At 53.8% G+C, this 21003-nt stretch overlaps 9 protein-coding genes across 9 annotated transcripts; 4 read left to right on the top strand and 5 right to left on the bottom strand.

Moving 5' to 3' along the window:
* Window positions 1-74: 74 nt before the first annotated feature.
* AYO21_08257 (hypothetical protein) lies at window positions 75-1661 on the bottom strand (the record flags this gene model as incomplete). The annotated part of the gene is made up of 1 exon (XM_022658204.1): window positions 75-1661. The coding sequence occupies one exon, from the start codon at window positions 1659-1661 to the stop codon at window positions 75-77; it is 1587 nt and encodes a 528-aa protein (XP_022509477.1).
* Window positions 1662-2574: 913 nt separating this feature from the next.
* On the top strand, window positions 2575-4299 carry AYO21_08256 (hypothetical protein; the record flags this gene model as incomplete). Its single annotated transcript, XM_022658203.1, has 1 exon — window positions 2575-4299. The coding sequence occupies one exon, from the start codon at window positions 2575-2577 to the stop codon at window positions 4297-4299; it is 1725 nt and encodes a 574-aa protein (XP_022509476.1).
* Window positions 4300-4840: 541 nt separating this feature from the next.
* On the bottom strand, window positions 4841-6045 carry AYO21_08255 (hypothetical protein; the record flags this gene model as incomplete). The annotated part of the gene is made up of 2 exons (XM_022658202.1): window positions 4841-5375; window positions 5528-6045. 2 exons carry the CDS (start codon window positions 6043-6045, stop codon window positions 4841-4843), a joined length of 1053 nt encoding a protein of 350 aa, XP_022509475.1.
* Window positions 6046-6940: 895 nt separating this feature from the next.
* Window positions 6941-8089, bottom strand: AYO21_08254 (hypothetical protein; the record flags this gene model as incomplete). Its single annotated transcript, XM_022658201.1, has 5 exons — window positions 6941-7164; window positions 7226-7778; window positions 7838-7854; window positions 7899-7935; window positions 7988-8089. 5 exons carry the CDS (start codon window positions 8087-8089, stop codon window positions 6941-6943), a joined length of 933 nt encoding a protein of 310 aa, XP_022509474.1.
* Window positions 8090-10208: 2119 nt separating this feature from the next.
* Window positions 10209-11883, top strand: AYO21_08253 (hypothetical protein; the record flags this gene model as incomplete). Its single annotated transcript, XM_022658200.1, has 3 exons — window positions 10209-10339; window positions 10396-10507; window positions 10555-11883. 3 exons carry the CDS (start codon window positions 10209-10211, stop codon window positions 11881-11883), a joined length of 1572 nt encoding a protein of 523 aa, XP_022509473.1.
* Window positions 11884-12649: 766 nt separating this feature from the next.
* Window positions 12650-14275, top strand: AYO21_08252 (hypothetical protein; the record flags this gene model as incomplete). Its single annotated transcript, XM_022658199.1, has 1 exon — window positions 12650-14275. The coding sequence occupies one exon, from the start codon at window positions 12650-12652 to the stop codon at window positions 14273-14275; it is 1626 nt and encodes a 541-aa protein (XP_022509472.1).
* A 249-nt stretch (window positions 14276-14524) lies between these two features.
* On the bottom strand, window positions 14525-15721 carry AYO21_08251 (hypothetical protein; the record flags this gene model as incomplete). The annotated part of the gene is made up of 3 exons (XM_022658198.1): window positions 14525-14544; window positions 14675-15409; window positions 15484-15721. The coding sequence occupies 3 exons, from the start codon at window positions 15719-15721 to the stop codon at window positions 14525-14527; spliced, it is 993 nt and encodes a 330-aa protein (XP_022509471.1).
* A 666-nt stretch (window positions 15722-16387) lies between these two features.
* Window positions 16388-17644, top strand: AYO21_08250 (hypothetical protein; the record flags this gene model as incomplete). The annotated part of the gene is made up of 1 exon (XM_022658197.1): window positions 16388-17644. One exon carries the CDS (start codon window positions 16388-16390, stop codon window positions 17642-17644), a length of 1257 nt encoding a protein of 418 aa, XP_022509470.1.
* Window positions 17645-18144: 500 nt separating this feature from the next.
* On the bottom strand, window positions 18145-19383 carry AYO21_08249 (hypothetical protein; the record flags this gene model as incomplete). Its single annotated transcript, XM_022658196.1, has 3 exons — window positions 18145-18838; window positions 18918-19188; window positions 19278-19383. 3 exons carry the CDS (start codon window positions 19381-19383, stop codon window positions 18145-18147), a joined length of 1071 nt encoding a protein of 356 aa, XP_022509469.1.
* Between the last annotated feature and the right edge of the window lie 1620 nt (window positions 19384-21003).

Genomic DNA, 21003 nt, shown 5'->3' with positions numbered 1-21003 from the left:
CTCAGAGGACGTCTCTGCCGGAAAAGCACATCATCAGATTGAAATCCGTTACCATTCCTCTCCAGCATTGAGCTTCAAGCCATATTCGACCCGGTGTTGGGCTTCGTATCGCCCTCAGCGGCTTGAATGGTCGCCGCCGTGTCGAGAGAGAACCCGTGCTCCATCTTCGGTGTATTGGGAACACTGCTTTCGTCCGCTCCGTTCCCATTGTTGTTCTCGGCCTTGAACTCGTGTTTGGCGGCGGCTTCCTGCTTGATCTTGCTCTTTGTCTTCTGGAAGTCTTCCTCCTGTATATGTTCTCTGCCTTTTTCCCTCTCCCGCTCCATTTCCTCTTTCTGCTTGCGAACGGCTTCCCGCTCCCTCCTTCTGCGCCTTCGTTCTTCCCTATCGTCTTCTCCGCTGGCGCTGGTCAACGGACTCAGTAACGGAGTTCCAAGAGGCGTGCCGTCACCTCCACGTTCTCGAGTCCCATCTTTGTCTCTGCGTCCGTCTTTTGCCGGCTTCCTTCTGATGCTGGCTGTGCTACTCACCGAGCTTCCTCTCCTCATTCTCTCAGAAAAAGGCCGGTCAGCGGACACGTCAAACTCAAGATGTGGCGTGGAAGAGCGCGATGATTGTCTGCTTCGGCTGTGCGTGGATTCAGAGTCGAGGTTGGTGCTCCTTCTCTTGCTGGCTGTACCACTCAATCCTCGAGTGTGCGCACCACCCTCCCTTTCTGATAGGCTGGCACGGTGTGAGCCTGTCCCGGCGTGTTGCAAGTGGGGATGTTTCTCCAGATCATGATGCCGTCTCTGGCCATGATGTCTAGATGATTGTAGTCGCCAAGCACCTGTCCACCATTTCCAGCCTCCCGCCTCCTTTGCCTTTGCTCTCCTGAGAGTATTTAACTTTCTCCTTAGTCCTGCCCTCCGCTCGTTCTCTTTTTCCCAATACTCTGTGCGATAATCTTCCCAGTTCTCCCGAAACTCTGGGGAGAAGGACTTTGGGAGCAAGAGAAGCATGATGGCGTCGCCTCCCTTGGCGAGATCTTCCTCGATCACCAGGCCGTTTTCGTGTTCGACAAGATGCCAATCTGAGCCTCCTGCTTCGCGCCAAAGCCCAAAGGGTAGTAAGAAGGAGAGGTGGCCGAGCATCTCCCTCCAGAACTTTCCCCGAATCCTTACTACGCGGAGGTTGAAACCCCTCAAACCTCTGTTTGTTGTGCCTAGCCATTTTCGGGGCCAGCGGATGCCTCTTTCCCATTGTCCTGTGCCCCAAACAAGGAGAACCGTGACAATACCACCCATCAAGGCGAGTTTCTCCGACGTTTCCACGACCCAGTACACAGAGCCACCCAGGCCGGTGCCATCTTCTCGAGGACGCAGGAAGAGAGCATAGAAGAAAAGGCTGTTCCAAGCAGCCAGCAGCAGGAGGAAGAAAGTGTTCAACCGACGGCGGGAGACAAGGTGTAGATACTGTGCGCGCAGGGACGACTCGAGAATCAGGAGGTTCAAGTAGATCTGCGGAGGCGAGGAGGGCAAGGTGGCTAGAAGAGGATCGAGGGAAGACTGCTCGGAGGCCTGTTTTCCTAGAGAATGGAGTGGAGCAGAGGGCAGTGGTCGGATGTCTGTCGTGGGTGCACCTTTAACTATTTGATTGAGGCGGGATTCGGGCGAGGCCATCTTCGAGGATGTCGTGGCGGGACAAGCAAAGACGTTGTTCGGTGTAGATTAGTGTAGTTCCATGGAGAATGTGAGATGCTATTTGGGCTATTGTTCGTCTACCGCTATACCATCAAGCTCGCAAAGAGGGTGGTGCAATGCGCTTCGGGTGACTGGAGCGGAGTGACGAGGCTTTGATCGGGGAGTGCGGTTCGAGTCAGGATGCTCGCATGATGGTTCCTGCAGGAGATGACGAGCGCCAGGCACCAAGATTTCTTGAAACTTGAGGTAATAATCACAGGAGCAATTTTGGGGACTTTGCAACCTTGTCACACTCGGGCTGCACAAGAACGGACGAAGGTGTGTCAGTTGGAGAATGATCAAGTGTTAACTCCGGGCTGCATGTGGTGGGAGCATTTGACTGGGTGTTTAGTGGGTTGGCGGGCAGTTGACAGGGGGGGCATTGAGGGCAAAGCCGGCTGAATTGCAATCCGAGTGGCTGATCTGACCCTCTGGTGCCTCCTTGCCCTGCAGCTTCATCCGCGTCTATGATGTCGGCGTTGAGGGAAATCGGGAAAAAAGCGAAGAATTCTACTTCCTGTATCTCGGATCTATCGCTGCCTCTGGGGGCCCCCTTTACGCTCATTTCGCTTTTATTGTGCATTAATGCTTCTGCCTGGCCTACGCGACATCAGCGGCTAATGCTAGACTTCTATACATGTCCTTGAAATAGATTACCTTCTTCCCCTTACCTCACTTGGTGAATGTCCTGTATATGAGACGAACGCTTCCCTCAGCCCTTCCGCTCCTAGAGGCAGCTCCCCGATCTCCCATCATTTACGCTCGTCGGTTCCAGTCCTCAATCACATCCCCCCCTCTCACAACCGATCCTGAAGACCTCAATCTGCCTCCCACCTCCCACCATCCGCCCGTCATGTCTGCCTCCATCTCGGCGGCCGACTCAGACAGCGAAGTGCAATCTCGAACCCAGCAGAGTCCCCTCGCCTCCCAGCGAGCCAATGCTGAGAACCCACGACGATCTCGCATCGAGGGCCTTTTCCCTCTGTCGTACAAACAAGGATTCTCACAGTGGTGGTCCGCTCTCCCCGCTGCTCAAGCAGAACACCGAGTGCTCTCATTTGTTCCACATTTGCAGCAACCCCCCACACATGTAAAAACAGGCTCTGCGCCACCCTCACAGACCAACTCTACCGTCGCCATAGACAAGACCGCCTCGCCAGAAGCCACCACCTTCACAGACCCGATCTCAGATCCGCACGGCCCTCGAACGTGGCACTCTCGCCTCGTCCCTCTCTCGGGGAAGAACCGCGCATTGAACGAGTTCTCTGTTGTGCGCAATGTCCCCGAAGAAGGCGATCCGGAACATAACCTGGTCATACTGCACGGCTATGGGGCAGGTCTAGGTTTCTTCTACAAGAACTTTGAGCCTCTTTCCCGGGCGCCAGGGTGGCAACTCTATGCTTTGGATATGCTGGGCATGGGCCGCAGCTCGAGACCGCCATTCAAGTTAAAATCCAAGACGAGAGAAGCACAAATAACCGAGGCGGAGGATTGGTTCATCGACTCATTGGAGGAGTGGCGAGTCAAGAAGAAAATTGACAAGATGACGCTTATGGGGCACAGCATGGGAGGCTATATGGCTGTGTGTTATGCGCTGAAATATCCTGGCAGACTGAATAAATTGATTCTCGCCAGTCCTGTAGGAATACCAGAGGATCCTTACGCCACGCATGCAGCTATGCCGCCGCCGCCAGATTCAACGGCACAGAATGAAGTCACGCAGGATCAAGAGACCACTGACAACAACAAACTATTCAATGGTCGCAAGAAGGCAGAGAAGGAAGCGCAACCGAAGCAGAAACCGAACCCCAACCGCCTCCCAGTGCGGGACACCTCTTCAGCAGAAAACTCGTCTTCGGACGAGACCTCAACACCTGCGCCGCGTCGCCCTCTACCAAAATGGCTCACCTATCTCTGGGACGCAAACATCTCCCCGTTCAGCTTTGTTCGGTGGTCCGGTCCTTTGGGTCCGCGCCTTGTCTCGGGGTGGACGTCTCGTCGCTTCTCACATCTGCCCCCGGAAGAAGCCCTCGCGTTACATGATTACAGTTACTCTTTGTTTCGGCTCAGAGGTAGTGGGGAATATGCGCTCGCCTATATTTTGGCTCCCGGAGCATTTGCAAGAAGTCCTTTGATCCGACGGATTGGGGCTGTGGGAAGACAACCTCTCACAGCTTCGACACACGAGGTCAATGAGCAAGGCCAGTTGGAGCAGTTCCCAGGATCAACTTCAGCCGCGCAAAACGAAACTACTTCGTCTACACTGGCTTCTGCTTCACAAAATGTCGCGAGAGAAAAAGGGATCCCAGTCGTATTGATGTATGGTGAAAACGACTGGATGGACGTCTCAGGAGGATACGCTGCCAAGAAGAAGATCGACGCTGAAACGAGTCGCGCTTTGGCTGCCACTTCGTCCGAAGAGAGACATCAGGACCACGGGTCTGCGAAGGTTGTCATCATCAAGAACGCAGGACATCATCTATACCTTGATAATCCAGACGACTTTAACGAGGTGATCCTCGCTGAGATGGAAGATGTGCGGAGACGGTTTTTAAGGGGTCGAGAGAATTTGAGGTAGAAATTGGGGGCCTTGGAGTTGTGAGAGACGATAGAAATGGTCCGAATTACATGGGCAGGCAAATGGGCTATGGTGATTCGAGCATCATGATGACATTACGGGATTTAGACGGGCGTTATGTCCTTCTTTGCATACGTCGAGCGCGAAGCTCCGTGTTGGGCAATCATAGAAGGGCGAGCGGGCATATCTTCTTTGGTCCAATGCCTCTTTAACAACAGCTTGGTGAGGCGGGCTCTGTGGTGTCATTTCCCCGGTTCAACACGTGGTGATATTGTTGGTATTTTCTTCCGCTGATTTGATTTGAAGCATACCAGCCCCGAGAGGAGTTGAGTGAGTCTCGGGTGGAGGAGATTTGAAGGGGCAATGGATGGGCTGGGCGATGTACACGGATGGTATTTAGCGGATCTTTGGGGCCAGTGTTGCCATAGCATACTAGCCCTGTTCTACCGGTGGAAAAGGCGACGATATGGCAAAGTGCCAGGGTCAAGGTCAAGGTCAACGGTCGAACAGACTGACCCAACCCTGATGAGATATCCATCCATCACGGAGTCTCCTCGACCAAATACACCAGCTTCTCCCCACTGACCTTCCCGTCCTTCATGTCCTGCAGGCCCTGCAAGACGCCCTCCAACCCACCCTTGCCGACCCGCTCCTTGTGCGGCCGCAACTTGCCCTGCGCGAGCAGGTCCTCGACCATTGCCAAAAACTTCTTCGCGTACGCAAAATCCTCGTCCACGGCCGGGATCTGCTGCGGCCCGAACGTGAAGGGCTCCCCGAAGATGGTGTACATGAGCGTGGTGACGCTCTCGACTTCAGCCCGGGGCGACTTGGCCTGGAGGATGGAGCCGTATTTGAGAACGCCGGGAGTGGAGGAGCTGGACAGCGCGTCGGCGCAGAACCGCGCGCTCGACTCTTCGCTGATCGTGTCCCACGCGAGCGTGAGCTTGTTGTCCGTCAGGGCGCGGATCTTGGCCGGCGCCTCCGCGTCCTTGTAGTCGAAGACGTCGCTCGCGCCGAGGGACTTGACGTACTCGAAGTTGCGGGGCGAGCAGGTCGTAATGACTGTGTAGCCGGACCTGTTTGGTAGGGTTAGAAAAAGTGGATGGAGAGGGAGGGTAGTCAGGTTTTATTTTGATGAGGATGCTATGAGTGGTGGTGGTGGTGGTGTGAACAGCGAGGATGATTTGTGGGGGTGTATGTGAGCAGAGTAGAGTAGAGTAGTACTTACAACTTTGCGAATTGAATACCCAAAGCCCCCGTGGCGGTGCTCCCACCATAGATGAGGACGTAGGTCTTGTCCTTGATCGGATCCGTGGGCCAATTGAGCTTCAGGGCCTTTTGATACAGGCCCTGCATGACGGTGGTGATGCCCAGGACCAAGGTAGACGCGGCCTCAAACCCCAGTGAGTCCGGGATCTTGACCTGCACGTCACCCTTAGCCACGACGTACTCGGCAAAGGCGCCGTCTTCGGGCTGCACCGCGTTGCCGCCGTGGGCGACGCCGGCGATACGGTCGCCCTTGGAGAAGGACTTGGTCACGGCGGGGCCGACCTCCTCGACGACACCCGAGAAGTCACACCCCGAGAGGCACCCGTCGGCGGCGAGGCCGAAGGTGGCGTGTTTCCAGTCGGTCGGGTTGAGGGCCACGGCGACCGTCTTGACGAGGATGTAGTCGTCGCGGAGTTTGGGCTTGGGTCGGTCCCGGTCGAGGTAGGCCTCGTTGCCCTTGATAATGACAGCCTTCATCCTGGAATTTCCTTGTCGAGTTACGGTTTGGGCCTTGCGTCGAAGGAATTCTCTTAGTCACGTTTGTCAGCACGAGTTGATGCTCTCTTTGGAGGGTGGTTTCCTGTGAGATAGACACGGCCCTACCTGGTCTCTGAGAGGATAGAGTTTAAAAAGGTACCCGGTGACTCCGGTTGCTAGTATCTAAAAGTGTAGAAGGTTGAGAGGACTATACGTGCGTGCTATGTTCAAAGGTAAAAGGCGATAGAAAGGGATGACGTTCTCATGATATCATTAATTCCTAAATATCTAAAACACACTGGTAGAAGCCGACAAGGACAAAAGTGTACGGTCGCGAGAACCGGAACGAATGATCCCCCACCGGAGTAGAATAGGCTTGAGTAAGCAAATTGTTAATGAGAAGTGCCGCTTCTGGGTGATGGCGAACCAGGAAATGGACGATGGGCGAGGGGAATCAGTTTGTCCCAAGCACCTAAGAGGTTCCAAATGTGGCTCTGGGTGGTTCGGTGTGGCGGGATTGTTGTAGTGGTGGAGTCGATCAAAACCTCTCTGAACATTATTACCTCGGCCGTTCGTCGTGCCCTGACTCGATCAAAGGGACAACGGAGACATGTCCTCTGCTGACTCCAAGAGCTTGTCCTTCTGCAACGGGCCTCGATCCAAAAGCCGTTTCTGGAGTGCATCATTGGCAGCTTGCAGGTCCTGGTCGGCCTATTGGCTCGGTGGCGTCCACATGTAGAAAAGAGCCTCGTATGTCGACTGGTTGTGGAAAGTCGAGTCCTTATTGGCGAAACAGTCTCCCACACCCGGCCCAAGATCTCACACTGTATACGAGAATAATGTAACCCTTCAACGAGTCTTTCCTCGGTCGAGCCTTTTCTCCTTGCATTGTGTCTCAAGTAGCGGATGACCATACACGCAGAAGCCAGTCGCGGAAGCTCTCCGGTCGTACTGTCACCAGCTGATTGAGATTGGTGCTAACAAAGTCGTAGCGACCTTCGGCTGTCGTGATCAGATGATGTACTCGAGTTTCTCGTGCATGATCCCCAACAGCTCGAGCGTAGGTCAATGCGTCTTGTAAAGAACTCCTTGTATGCCCAGAGACTTCGAACGGCCGGCCTTTGAATAGTCAGTTGTGGACGGTGGGTAGAACAAGATCTGTGCGCCGCCTGAAACATACCTTGAATCTCCTCAGCTATAGCTACGATATCTCGCACATTCAGTCGCTCACCGCGCAGGCGGAATTCCCGCGGCCACGAAGGCAGGTCCAGGGCTGCGACCACAAACCTTGCAACATCCGCAGCCGAAGTCATGCAAATTGTCGCAGGCTGTCCGGCACTGTTGAGATACGGCACCTGTGCCCGCCTCCGGCGGAAATCCATCAGATAGTCGCCTTCCTGCCCGATGCTACTTCGCAGACCGATTTGTGAAGCCGCCATCCCTCCAGGGGCGAATCTCTCATAGAGAACACCGCACGTAAAGACAGTGAAACGCATGCCCGAAGATTCATGCTGATGGAGTCGAAGAATGGCTGCGCGGCGACCATTGTCAAGCAGATCGTTCGGTGGACGCAGAGAAGGAGGCCCGCCAAACTCGGAGGGGACAAAGCGCCGCACATGAGCCGCCGCCGCCGCATCAATCAGCGCAAGTTGAGCGTTACCACTGACGGTAGAAATGACAGTGTCGACACCGGCTAGTTTGAACTTGAGGTCCGAAGGATTGGAGTAATCGACCTGTCAATCGTGATGGTTAGTTGAAAAGAGTTATTAGACGATATCGATCCTGGCCGTACATTCAGACGGTTGTACCCTCGCCATTGCGTTGTACATGAGGAAAATACACTGACGACTTACCTGAAGTACCTGCCACCCTCTTGCCGTCAGACCTGGACTAGGCTTTTGTTCATCAGTCACCGTTAATGAATAGAGGGGAACTCACATACCCTTCGAGACAGAATGATGAATTGATGGGAGGTCTGTGTTGCTATGCTGTTGGCAATGTACTGCGCCAACCCATTGGTGCCGATCACTGCAACTTTGATCATGGCTGCGCTGTGGCCAGGAGGGTGCTGTCTGGATTCAAACATTGGGACATATATTTGCCAGAGATCGGCATCGTGGCAAAGGCGGCTATTCTGCAGTGAGTCAAATCAATCAGGGCAATATTAGGAGATTGTGCATTGATGCAAGCGCATGTATGCACTTTGATGACACCAGAGTTGCCTAGCTAGATGTATAGGGATGACAGGTGAATATAAGTTCATCTCTCGCCCAGGATAGGGTCAAGCAGGAGTATTAAGGCCCAGGTGGTGGACCCATAGAATGGGAATAGACCACCAATAAGGCCTAGATCCGGGGGGAAGGGGACCAGGACGCTACACAAGGCAGACAAGGACAGAAGTTCTCGATCACTCCTTACCAATGATGGTGGCTGTCCCTAGAGTCATGCTAGGCAGAGGAGTAGGCATCGAAGGAAGTCTGCGAAGGATGAGTCTTTTGCCAATGGTCACGCGCGAGTCCAAGTCCACAGCGAACTTTGCGAACTTTTGGTCCCGTTGGATGGGTGGAGGAGGAACAAAGTCGTGGTCCCCGGTGCAGTGCATATCAAACAGGCAGAGAAACGGGCATCCACTTGGAGGAAGGTTAACGGTCGTGGAAAGACATCGGTAAGAACACACAATTGTCGCATCTTTGCGAGTAGCAAAGCCACGATTGGTGGGTTTTACACACACCAGTGGTTCTGCAGGAGCATGCCGAGGTTTGAGGTTCTGCACGACCGTCTGGCGACGGTTCTCTGTCCTTTGATCGAGGTTTAAAAATGTACGAAGTGGTTGGTGCAACAAAGGTAGAGAGGCTAGTGGTATTCCGGACCCAAGCCAGAGGAAGTTTGGGCACGTTGGTCAGCCCTATCAGGCCCACCGCGGAAGGTGACCATGGGTCCATCCCGCAATGTAAGGGACCTCTTCAGCCGTATGGTCATTCTGACTTGCTGACTCGTAATCTTTAGTGACTTGACGGAAACAAGTGGAATTTGCTGCCTGTTGCGATCTCCTATCACGCGAGGGAGCGCCAAAGTGCGCAGGACCTGCGGCAGTGGCATCTCCACGCAACCTCTACAAAGCTTTGAGAGCTCCAGGATCAGTTGAACTGTGGCCGCAAAATAACGTTCGAATCTCGGGATCGGTACCACTTGGCTTCGCGCCAGGGAAGATGGAGATACTGTAAGCGAGCGCGACACACGTCTGTAAACCGAAGATGGAAGTCGTCATCGTTCATCCCTGGACTGCGGAGCACCCGAGGATCAACTTTTCAATGCACAGCACAGGCAATTCTCCTCTTGAAACGAATGGGATCTTGGCCGAGGGCGAACTTAACTTGCTTGACAACCCTGGTGCTCTTCTCGCAAGCTTTGTGGCACTCGGTGCATACGGAATGTTTTGAAGCCGAGATCTAAGAGAGGAAATGCGGTCGTCCTCGGCACAGTTGTGGCAGTCACGTTTTCTCGCGTCTTGGGCGCGCGACAAGCGCTTAGTCGGAAGTAACACCCTGTTGAGTCTGAGGTAACGTATTAATAAGCCCTCGGCCGTGAATCTTGCACGGGGGCCAGTCCTGGGGGCCGGGCTGACAGATACAGAAGATGGTATAATAGTCAAAGTTTTGGAAGTTTTGAACTGTCGTCGCCATGGGAAGGATGAGCAGGAATGGCAGGAAGGGGCGAGAACTAGGTGTGAAATGAAGTGGTTTTATTTCTTCATCGAGGTCGACGGGCGAGACGCCGCGGAGGTTGGGAGGGATCATAGCGTGGATCCTCGATCCTCAAGGTGGTAGTCAGTTTCTTATTGCTCATGTTGATCTCTGTTGTGACGAGGACTGAGACTGGCAACTGACGGCTCACAGGTTCACCATCTGGAAGAGTGGAAACAGGTTGAGAGATGAAGATTGAGGGATGATGGAGATGGGGATGGGGATGGCGGTGACTGCGACTGCGACTGCGATGGTGGGTCGAGTTGATCTCATTCTCTTGGCAAACCGTGACGCGCCCTCAACCCACCGTCGCGGTAGGGAAACTAGACCACTTTACACCTTGTTTTGCTGTCGCGACTTTGACTGTCTCTTTGCTCTGTCCCTCCCTCTGTGCTCCCAGTTCTTTTGCAGATTACAGCCATGAGCCAGGATGTACGCAATATGACCGAGCCAGCGTTTCAGCACGCTCCTTATGGGATCCAACTCCATCCTGACAATATGTCTTCCTCTGCGAGCCCTCTAGCGGTGAAAGCAAAGAGGAGAAGAACGAGGTGGGTTGTCCCAACGCACGCTCATAACCGCAACGATGCCTTCTGACCATTTGTAGCCCTCAGGACTGTGCCATCCTTGAAGCTGCATACCAAAGAAACTCCAAACCAGACAAAGCCGAAAGGGCCCTGATAGTCAGCCGGGTTGCCCTCGGGGAGAAAGAAGTTCAGGTACGTTGCCCTTCTGCAGCCACCGTGCAGCGTTGACCGTCCCATAGATTTGGTTTCAGAACCGTCGCCAGAATGATCGTCGCCGGTCCAAACCATTGCAGCCACATGAGCTCGTTGCCCATCTTCGCAACAGTAACGCCAGCCCTATTCCTCCTCAGATGAGCTCGTCTCCTGTCCCCGAAGATCTGACTGCCTCTTCATCACATCCTGTGCTCGTGGAGCCCATCAACCGACCTAACTCGAGAAGTTCAAGCATCCATGATCTTCTCAACCCAACTCCATCAGAGGACGATGCGAGCATCAAGCATAGCTCGCAGGAAACGACCGAAGGAAGTACACCGCCATCCAGTATGGAAAAGGACGCGCTCACGGTCGGGACACCACCTCCAGGACAATCTCAAAAGGAAGGGCCCGAGAATTGTGACGGACAGTCGGAAGTTAGCAGTGAGGGTGGGAGCACTAGAAAACGTGACCACGATGAGATGACTGGTGCAAAACCTTCTAATCCATGTTTAGACGGGCCAGGGAAGATCTTCGACACTGCTCTCCCAAAGGAACCCCTTAGGAGAGCGTCCAGTTTTGTACGGCTGGCAATGACTGTGGATGGGGCAGTCAAGATTCGGACGAACAATGAGCCCACGCCATCACCAGAAAAGCCACGTACCGCGATGCCGACCACACATAGCAGGCCAAAAGCAGCCTTGGTTCGCAGCAAGAGTGCTGCGAATGGAGTGGAAGTGTTCCTCGACAATGCTCCTCACTCAGGCCCCAAAAGTATTGGAGCTGGATTTGGTCGGTCCCGTGACGCTAGAACTTGGGAATTCTATTGCGACAGCAAGACGAACGATGCGCTCTCGACCCAGGCGGAAGCCGAAAGTGCGGGCTCTGCTGTCAGCGCCATCAACCTCATTCGATCAAACAGTTTCAAGCCACGTCTGCAGGCTCTGAGCCCGTCGTTGTCCAAGACCAATGCTCGTCGGGCAGGTGCGAACGAAGGAAGACCGAAGCTAAGTCGTGCCCAATCCTCACTGGGACGTTTGCAAGGTCTAGCTTCGTCGATCGACCCGTCCAGTGGGAAATCGAAGGCTCTGCACGGCCATATCAGGTCACCGTCTGGAGACTCGGACAAAGAGAACTGGGCTCCTGGGACCCGGATGTCGGAGCATCCTTTGCGCAGAACCCAAACCAGCACATGCCACCGGCCGGTACTGCAGGAAAATGAAGATATGACATTTCCGGATCTGACCTCGTCACGCAAGCGGTCGGAGGAAAGACCTAGAATCGCTGAATCTCCGACCAAGGAGGGAGCCAAAGGCGAAGAACTCGACTGCATTCACGGCCTGCTTTCGCTTAGCCAGGGAGCTTGGTCGAGATGAAGATGCTCACAAAATCACAAAAGATGAGGATGGAAACCAACATGATGACCCTGGGAAGGATATTTGTCTAATTACGGAGGCATAATTCGGGATAACACAGAAGGGCATGGGGGATGTTTGCATTGTATCTGCATGACTGTTCGCAGCCAGTCCGGGTGTCGAAAGAGATCAATAACCACATGTATCATGATTGCTATTGGAAAGTCAACTGAAGAAAGAAGTCATATTTTGTTTGAAACCGTCGTCTTGTTCTCTTGTTATCCTAGTCTCTTTGATCAACCAAAGTTGGGCTTATCTTGACGTCAGCTTTGGTCCGCGTCGGCAACTGCGATAAACATGCACGTGGGCAGCAACAGTTACGTACCAGCCAGCGCACGGCGATATCATGATTTCAACGACCCAGTGTAGGGCGATCCTGTCCTTGAGCCAATACTTAACACTGAGTGATATCCTTAGAAAAGATTGATACCAGCTGCCAACATTCTTCCCATTATTTTTTTGCTGTTTCTTCGAGTCCGGGCCTCTAGTCGAGTGGTAGACGTGCAGCCCCTCCACACCTGCAAAAGCACGGACATTTGTCGAAGCACCGCCTTTCATTCGCCCGCGGACGCCCCATCCACGACACCTATCGTCGCACAGATCATCGGGCCCTTCAACACCGTGGTTGGGTTGTATGTCTCGAATCTCTCGGGACCTTGCTAACAGTGCGCACAATGGCAATGCGAATGGTCCCATGCCCTCTTCATCCTCGCCTCCCTCTTCCACCATGCAAGCTCTGCGGAATGCCAGCACGTTGTCTTCGGGCAGAATCCCCCACGTGGCGGTCATCGGCGCCGGCATTGCAGGTCTTCGCTGCTCGGATGTCCTGGCTCGCAGCGGCGTCAAGGTGACACTCCTGGAAGCCCGGGATCGTATTGGGGGGAGGGTCGACCAGCAGGAGTCAGGTGGCTACCTCGTGGATATGGGCCCGAATTGGATACACGGCACCAGTGGAAATCCCATTATGCATCTCGCCGAGAAGACTGGTACGACCATCCTGGAGCCGGAAGAGCACCAGGCGCTTTTCGACAGCGAAGGGGAAAGGAGACCAGACGCCGAAGCCGTGGCGCTGTCGAGTAAAATGTGGGAAATGATTGTCGACGCATTCAAATACTCAGATGAACACTCGGCCGACATTGATCCCGGAGTCAGTCTGTTTGAGTACTTTCGAGCCAAGCTCGACACGGACAAGAAGCTCACCCGACAGCAAAGACAAGACCTTCTCCACGAGGCGCAGATGTGGGGACCCTTTGTGGGTGACTCGGTTGAGAAACAGAGCCTCAAATTCTTCTTCCTGGAAGAATGCATCGAAGGAGAAAATGTCTTTGTGGCCGGAACGTACAAGGACATCTTGAAGGAAATCGGCCGCGTTGCGACAGACGAGGGCAAAGTCGACCTCAGACTGGGGACCGAAGTCCTTCATTTCGAGACGAGATCCGACAGTGACAAAGACGATTATGGCAAAGTCATCGTCACAGCCTCGTGTGGCGACCAGTCTACCTTTGACGATGTGGTAATCACATGTCCTCTGGGTTGGCTCAAACGACATCACGTTCGAGCATTCACACCGACACTGCCCTCGAGACTGGCCTCGGCCATCTCTCACATCAATTACGGTCGCCTGGAGAAGCTCTACGTGACTTTTCCCTCTGCGTTCTGGCTCTCTTCCGATGCGGAAGGGAAACCCGACCTGTCAAGCTATCCCGTTCACACCCACTTCCACGATCCGGCCTACATGCCTCATGCGAGCGGCGAAGCGTGGAACCAGTCCGTAGTGTCGCTCGCTCACCTGCCGCCACCCTGCACACAGCCGACCCTGCTGTTCTACATCTACGGGCCGTGCGGCACGCACGTCGTAGAGTCCATCAAGGACCTCGCCACACACTCGACAGAGTACGACGCAGTCCTCAACAGCTTCGCATCCGCCTTCTACTCCCGCCTCCCCAACTACGACCCCAGCCGCCCGGCTTGTCAGCCCAAGTCCTTCCTGATGACGCGGTGGCAGGCCGACCCGTTCGCCGGCAACGGCTCCTACTGCAACTTCCAGGTCGGCCTCGAGCGAGGTGACGAGGACATCGAGGTCATGCGCAACGCGGGGGGTCTGTGGAAAAGAGGCCTGTGGTTGGCGGGCGAACACACGGCGCCATTCATTGCGCTGGGAACGACGACGGGCGCGTGGTGGAGTGGTGAAGGGGTAGCGAGGCGGATCTGTGCGAAATGGGGTATAAAGGTGCCTGGAGACGCGGCGGCAGCGGCGGAGGAAAACGGAACTACAGGTGTACAAGGTGCTAAGAAGAAGGAATTAGACAAAGACAGGGCAGACGCGGCGAATCTGAGTGGATTGGCAATTTGATTCATCATATCATTGGACATCTCAGCTCCTTCTTGGATCGTTTTGTAATAGCCAATGCTCATTCATCATCAATCACCCCAAGAACTTGATTCCGAAGCGGTACCACACCCCCCAAGTCCAAAACGTTACGCAGTATCAAGTCTGGGTTAAAAAAAAAAAGCCCCTAGGCCCTATCCTAAGCTTCCATGGTCTTTCAGCACCGATGTGTTTCGCAAGAATGGCATCGCGTCCGTCGGATCCCGCATCGTCTCAAAACGCTTTCTGAAGCTCTGGTTGTTGTTAGGATATGTCCACTGGCGAAGAAGAGATATGGAATGGAATGGAGACTGATGAGAGAAAAAGGTAACAAGGAAGGAGGTGGCGGGAGGAGGAGGAGGAGATAGATGTCAATCAACTCACGCTGGGTAATCACGTCGATCTTGTCGTCCTCGGTCAGACCACTGGGCTGGCCTTGCCACCGTTTCTCCGTGGCCTTTGCCAGTCTCTGCATCAATCGGCGCTGGTGCTTGTGCCCGAATGTACGCACCGTCTGTGTCATGCCGACACGCTCGACCTGCTTTGCAAAGTTTGATCTGTCGTGGATGCCGCCCCTCATGCGCTTTTCGGTCGTCAGCGTGCCTTTCCCCGATCGGTTTGGCTTGTCGATGACTCCGGCAGCTTCCTTTCCCGTCCGGGAGCACGTGACTGGTCGGTGTGGCACTTTGTCAGCTTGCTTCTGGACGCGAATCGTCTTGGGCTTCTTCTCTCCTCTCTTCTTTCCTTTGTCTTTGGCGCGTGGTGCAGCTGGTGTTACTTCCTCCATGGGTGCCTGTGCATCTAGACGCGTAGCCTCTGTCGTAGCGTGGTTGTCTTTAGCCGGGTCAGCAGACACCAGGTTGGGAGCAATGGGTGTGTTGGGAGGGGCAGATGACAGAGCGGGACAGTTTGCCATCCTGGACAGTGTGGGCATTATATCAGGTCGTGGAACTGGATCATAGAACCAAGTGATGGGCTTTTGTATGGACAGAGCTAGTTGCCGAGCCTCGGGTGCCTCCTGTTTGTCCCATAATGGTATCTTATTAGGCATGTTGTCCGGCAATCTGTTCCAGGATGGAAGCGAATGGTCGTGATTGAACATGTGGAAGACAGCGCTATCTAATTCTATCGTGTCAGCATCGGGGAAAATGACGGAAAATTCCTCTACCATGTTTGACGAGGAGGCTGTGTACCCTTCATCGCCGCAGAAGCCAGTTCTTCGCCGTCCTGGAGATCACATATGTTGCCGGGGTTCGAAGCAACTTGCATGCTGGTCAGGTTAAGGCCTCGATGAGCAAGTTGTTCTAGGACGATATGTGGAACACTCTCTGGGAAGTACGCAAGGTTCGTCGGTTCGTCGACCTGAATTTCCAGCTCTTGGGTCGCCGTCACTGTGACCTTCATCATATGCTTTCCTGTTAAAGAAGACATGGCTCGTCTATGTTATGAATCTGTCGTGACCCGGGGAAACGTCTGTGGGATAGAGGATCTAAGCAAGGTCTTGTGTCAAGCAAGAGGTCATAAGTCGGGGCGTTGACAAAACATGGGTGAGTGAAGTGAAGTGAAGTGAAATGAATCGTTAAAGTGAATGAATGTTCAAGGGACAATGAGGACTACAGCACAAGTGAATTATTGTCCATTTTGCGCCAGGTGGTTGTGCGCAGTAGTGACATCTCATTGTAAAGCGTGACCCAGGTTGGAGGGTTGAAACTATTGCTGTCAAGCTTCAGTGCTTGGAGCAGTGTCATCGTATAATAGTAGACGCAAACACTGCTGGACCCAAGGCCATAGCAGATAAATGCAGGAAAGGTCTGTAAATATGTACCGAGTAATAGTCTGAAGTTGGTCTCAATAGAGACTCGAGCAATTCTTGTGTCCATGTCGTCATTGCTTTGTCTGTTCCTCGTACATCGTACTTTGTCCTTTCGTACTGTTGGTCCCTATCAGATTCATCAGCGTCACACACCCATGCAGCCACGACACCTCCGATCCTTCATCCTACTGCTTCTTCCCATCCTCTTCACCGCTCCCTCTGTCTTCCAGCCGTTCTCGGAGAAGGCAACCTTATTATCATGGCAACGCGGTAATCGTTCTATAATGAATACAACGACGTCTGGTCCGAAGTGGAAATCATCACGTCCCGCTCACCACTCAAACAATTCGGCCACCGCATTCGTCAATCCATGGCCCTCCGCAGGAACCCCGACGTGGGCGGAACTCGTTCAATCATCTTTTCCACTTGGATGGTACACGGATGACCTGAGCAGCCACCCAAGAGCCCGACAACTCAATGTGGTCACTCCAGACTGGGGAACGGCGGAGTTGGAGAAGAAGAAGCTCGACAAGACCAACTGTGTCATTGGCACATGGTTGGGTCATGCGAGTGCCCTGGTGGAGGTGCAACCGCTCGAGAACCCCGAGCACAAGAGCATATGGCTTCTTTTCGACCCGATCTTCTCCACGCGAGCAGGGCCAACTCAAAATAGTGGTGTCGCTCGTTTCAAGCAAGCCCCCTGTCAACCCGAGGACCTGCCAGGATGCGACGCAGTCTTCATTTCCCACAACCACTACGACCATCTAGATGCTGCCTCGATCAAGGGAGTCCTCAAGAAATTCCCCCGGGCCAAGTTCTTTGTCGGGCTGGGCATCAAGCAGTGGATGTCGTCTATGGGGGTCCCGGATGCACAAACCTGCGAAATGGACTGGTGGCAGAATCGCGAATACAGTCTAGAAGACTTTGGAGTCCAACCCACACCAGCATCGACGAATCAGATCATTTTCAGGTTCTCGTGCGTCCCCGCCCAGCACAACTCTGCACGGAGTCCTGTAGACCAGGGGCGGACGCTGTGGTGTGGTTGGGTTGTCGAGCGCTTTCTCCGCTCACAAGATGAATCTAGCGAATCGAAGGCGACCAGGCAAGGGGTCATCTACCACGCCGGTGATACAGGCTATCGGAGGACGTCGAGATCAGAGGTCGTCTGCCCGGTCTTCAAGGAGATTGGGGACAAGTTCGGCCCTATCGATCTTTCATTCATTCCTATATGGCGCGGAGGGACTCTTGGATTCTTTTCGTACGTGGGGCTTCGACTATCCCACAACGACATCCCCGCGGCACTCCACGCCTCTCCAGCAGACGCTATTGCGATACATCTCGACGTCCAATCCCGCAACACCGTTGGAGTCCACTGGGGGACATTTGTCGGTTCGTCCAGCGAGAGTTACGAAGCCATGATTGAGTTCGCCGAGGCATGCGAGAATCACGCTGTCGAAAGTCTAGACAGTGAGAGCGAGGGTGACCACGGTCGCGCGGGTTTGTTAGATATTGGCGCGAGTCTGGGTATACGCATTTTCTAAACAGAGATCTGCGGCATATCATGGAAACGTCCATCTATACTCTCTGTGAGAATGTGGGTGTGAGAGAAAGAGACTTTTCAAACTTATGCACCTAGTATTATACCAGTAAGAGAATGGAAGCGGAGTTGAAAAAAGGATCTTTGAGATTCAATCAAAAGTTCAACGGGTAAAACTCCGTTCAATGTCTACTGTACAGCACCTCGTCCTCGTCCCTCGTACTGTATGTAGGTAGATACCAAGTACAGAGATACCACAACACCACCACGTGTCCGGCCGGGGATATTCTAGCGAGCGACGACGGTGGGCTCTCGTTCATTCCTTCGTTCGTTCACTTCGATGGACCTCGTGTCGGCATCGCCATCGCATCTCGGGAACTCTGCTTCGACTATTTTGGTCGATGTATCGTCACTTTGGGGTCGAAATCGATGGAAAGGCTGACTTGACTCTCTCGCACCATGCGGAGAATGTTTGCCATGCCAGTGTCCCGGTGTGGTGCCAGCCTATACAAACGGATTCGGCTCCAGATTCTCTTTACAGCTGGTCTTGCCATCAATCACGCGGAGTCGCGGGATGCCGGTTGGCACACGAGGAGGTGACGTCGGCTCGCCCTGCACCAGCTCCCGCCGGCTCGGTCGCCACGTGGTTGCTCGCTGCTTCTCCATGTCCTCTGGACCGGCTGAGGTCGTCATACCACTAAATGGGCAGGTGAACTTTTGTTGCTGTTCGTTGGACAGGCGGACCTGCTCCATGGTGCGGCCGAGGCTGGTCGTGCTCTTTTCCGACGACGTCGACGACACGGTGCCGGCGATTGAGCTGTCGTCATCATTTCCGCCGGCCCCACCGTTACCGCCCAAGATCCGTTTCCCGTTGAGGTAGCCCTCAGGCTCGCGCGCCTCGGCTTCCATGTCCTCCTCAATCTCCTCGTCCAGGAATTCTCGCCCGTCCTCGATGTGCCATTTCGCCATGAGGTCGTTCTGAATCCAGATCACTTTACCGATGGCCTTGACGATCGCAATCTTCTGCGTGAGTTCCACCCGCGGGTGCGAGAGGATGGCTTCTGTCATCGAGTCCTGGATGTAGCCCAGACACGCGCCGAGAAAGATGTAGTCCACGTGGAGGGGATTACGGCGTCCTTTGCCCACATGCATCAACCTACGAGCCTTGCGGTCAGATGGTTTCTTCTCACTGGTGGTGCTGGAGGTGGACGGCCCAAGTTGGCTCGCACGGGCATCGGTGGTTCCAAGGACTCGCAGGCAGGTACATATACACTTACCCGACTTTGTCTAGATATTGCCAATACTCCATTTTGCTGGGATCGGAGTTGAGCTTCGTGAGATACCATCTCAAGAACATCTTTCGGTGCCGGATCTGAGCGTCATCTTCTTTGATCCATTTGGAAGGGTTTTCTTCAACCCGGCTATCTCGCGTGCTGAAGACTCGGGCCGTGATATCGTGCCTCAGCAGCTTCTTGTACACCATATTGACAATGGCGGGAATGATGGCCTTGATATATTTCTGACCCTCGATCAGAGCAACAACATCATCTAAGTTAGCACAGTGGTCAGCAGCGGCGTTCTTCACAATTTTCTGTCCCTTCAATCTCGAGGTCTCGATGAGGGAGAAGAGCGCTCACCTGCTCCGAATTCGAGGAATTGCTGGAGATACTGGACTCGAACTGGAAGCGATGTATACAGCTCGCGCCGGTCCACATGTTCCATGTCCTTTGGAATATGGTCCATCGTGCCGTCAACTAGTGCCAAAAGAGTAGACGTTCGTGAAATATGTCAACAAAGGAGCTTGGCCGCACGCGATTGATCTATTGAACGAGAAGCCTTCGTCGACCGAGAGATACAAAATAGAGAGCCTGATGAAGCACGGCTCCAGCTGCGCTTCGCAACGGCGGACCCATGATTTAAAGCCGATCGGATTGATCCTGTGCGCTTTGTCAGACCCAGGAGGAGCTTTCCGACTATCCTTCACACCGAGAACTGTCTGCAACGACACATCTCCATACTTGACGCCCGATTGGGACGAGTTGAAGATGAATTTTTCGATCCGTTCCGCTAGGGAGCAACCCACGTTCCTAGTTTCCACGTGGAGTGGCGTGACCATCATCCACATGGGGGCCAGCCCAGGGCACAGAACCTCATGCTCGCTGGCTTCTGAAACAAAGATAACGCCACTCGCTGATCAATAATAGGAAATGGACTTGTCGAGAATTTTCCCGTTAGTGAATTTGATAGACCAAGCGGTGGGAATAACCGAAGAACTAGAAGGTGATTTGGACGTTGATTCTCGCCGCAACCCGAGGGCCAAGTCGGGAAGACAAGCCACGAGAGCAATTGTTTGACACACCCCAAGGCATGTTCCAACCTCCTGGTGCCATGGCCATGTTCTCTAGTTGTAGAAGTCTACAAGCACAAGTAGTAGTGAACCTGTCGACTTTGTTGCGTCTTGTGGGGATGTCCAGAACCACGGATCCATGGGCCATCATTCTTGCCGGCAATGTCTATCCGAAGCTGACATTTCTAGAAACCATTGAGGCACAGCCATGTGGTCAGGGGTTACGTCGATCATTGACGATGGATTGAGATGACTTGTCACCTTGTTCATCCATGTTGGAGCCCGAGGTCTCGTCAAGCTCTAGGCACGGAGATTGATTGCCAGGGACTCGCTACCTGATACCATCGGGAACCGCACAAATGCAAGAGCGGCTCTCATACAGAAGGACGGCACAGTTGGGGCCAAACCCGACTCTGTGGGTACAGAATGGAAGCAGAGGCCGTTGTCCAGCTACTCCAGTCGGTAATGTACCAGTATTTTGCACTCGGATATACTCGGTATTTGTACAATGTAGGCAGTGCATCACTTGCGGTCTGACCACTTCTTGAAGTATTCCTTGCGAGATTGCCCTGTGTTCTACCCACAGCGGGAGCCTGGGTCCACAAATGCTGGGTTCCAGAATCACCGATGGAAGCAAGCCTTTTGAACCCCCAGACCATGATCATTGAGCAATAAGGGCGTGACCGTCGGACGAAGCCGTTGAAGAAACAGCGAACCATGTGTTGGGCGAAAGTCAGTCTCCATCTTAGGCTCCTCTTTGCGGCGCTAGTCAACGTCTTTTCGGCTGCGAGGCTGCACGATTAGGCGAGAGAGCGAAGTCTTGCGTGCCTTGTGGCCTGACCGTACGAGATTCAAGTATCGAGGATCCCCTGTGATGCCTAGCGAGTTGGGTCCATATCTGTTGTCATCGTCGAGGCATTCAAGTGGGTACGTCGGAAAGAAAAGCAGGCAAAGAGACACGGCAATTGTGGGCATGCGGCCAGAGGCAGCCGAGAGTCCGCATTGAGACCTGAGAA

This window comes from Fonsecaea monophora, assembly GCF_001642475.1.
Source record: "Fonsecaea monophora strain CBS 269.37 chromosome Unknown Scaff70, whole genome shotgun sequence".
NCBI lineage: Eukaryota > Fungi > Ascomycota > Eurotiomycetes > Chaetothyriales > Herpotrichiellaceae > Fonsecaea > Fonsecaea monophora.
This window is presented reverse-complemented; position numbering and strand designations above follow the sequence as displayed.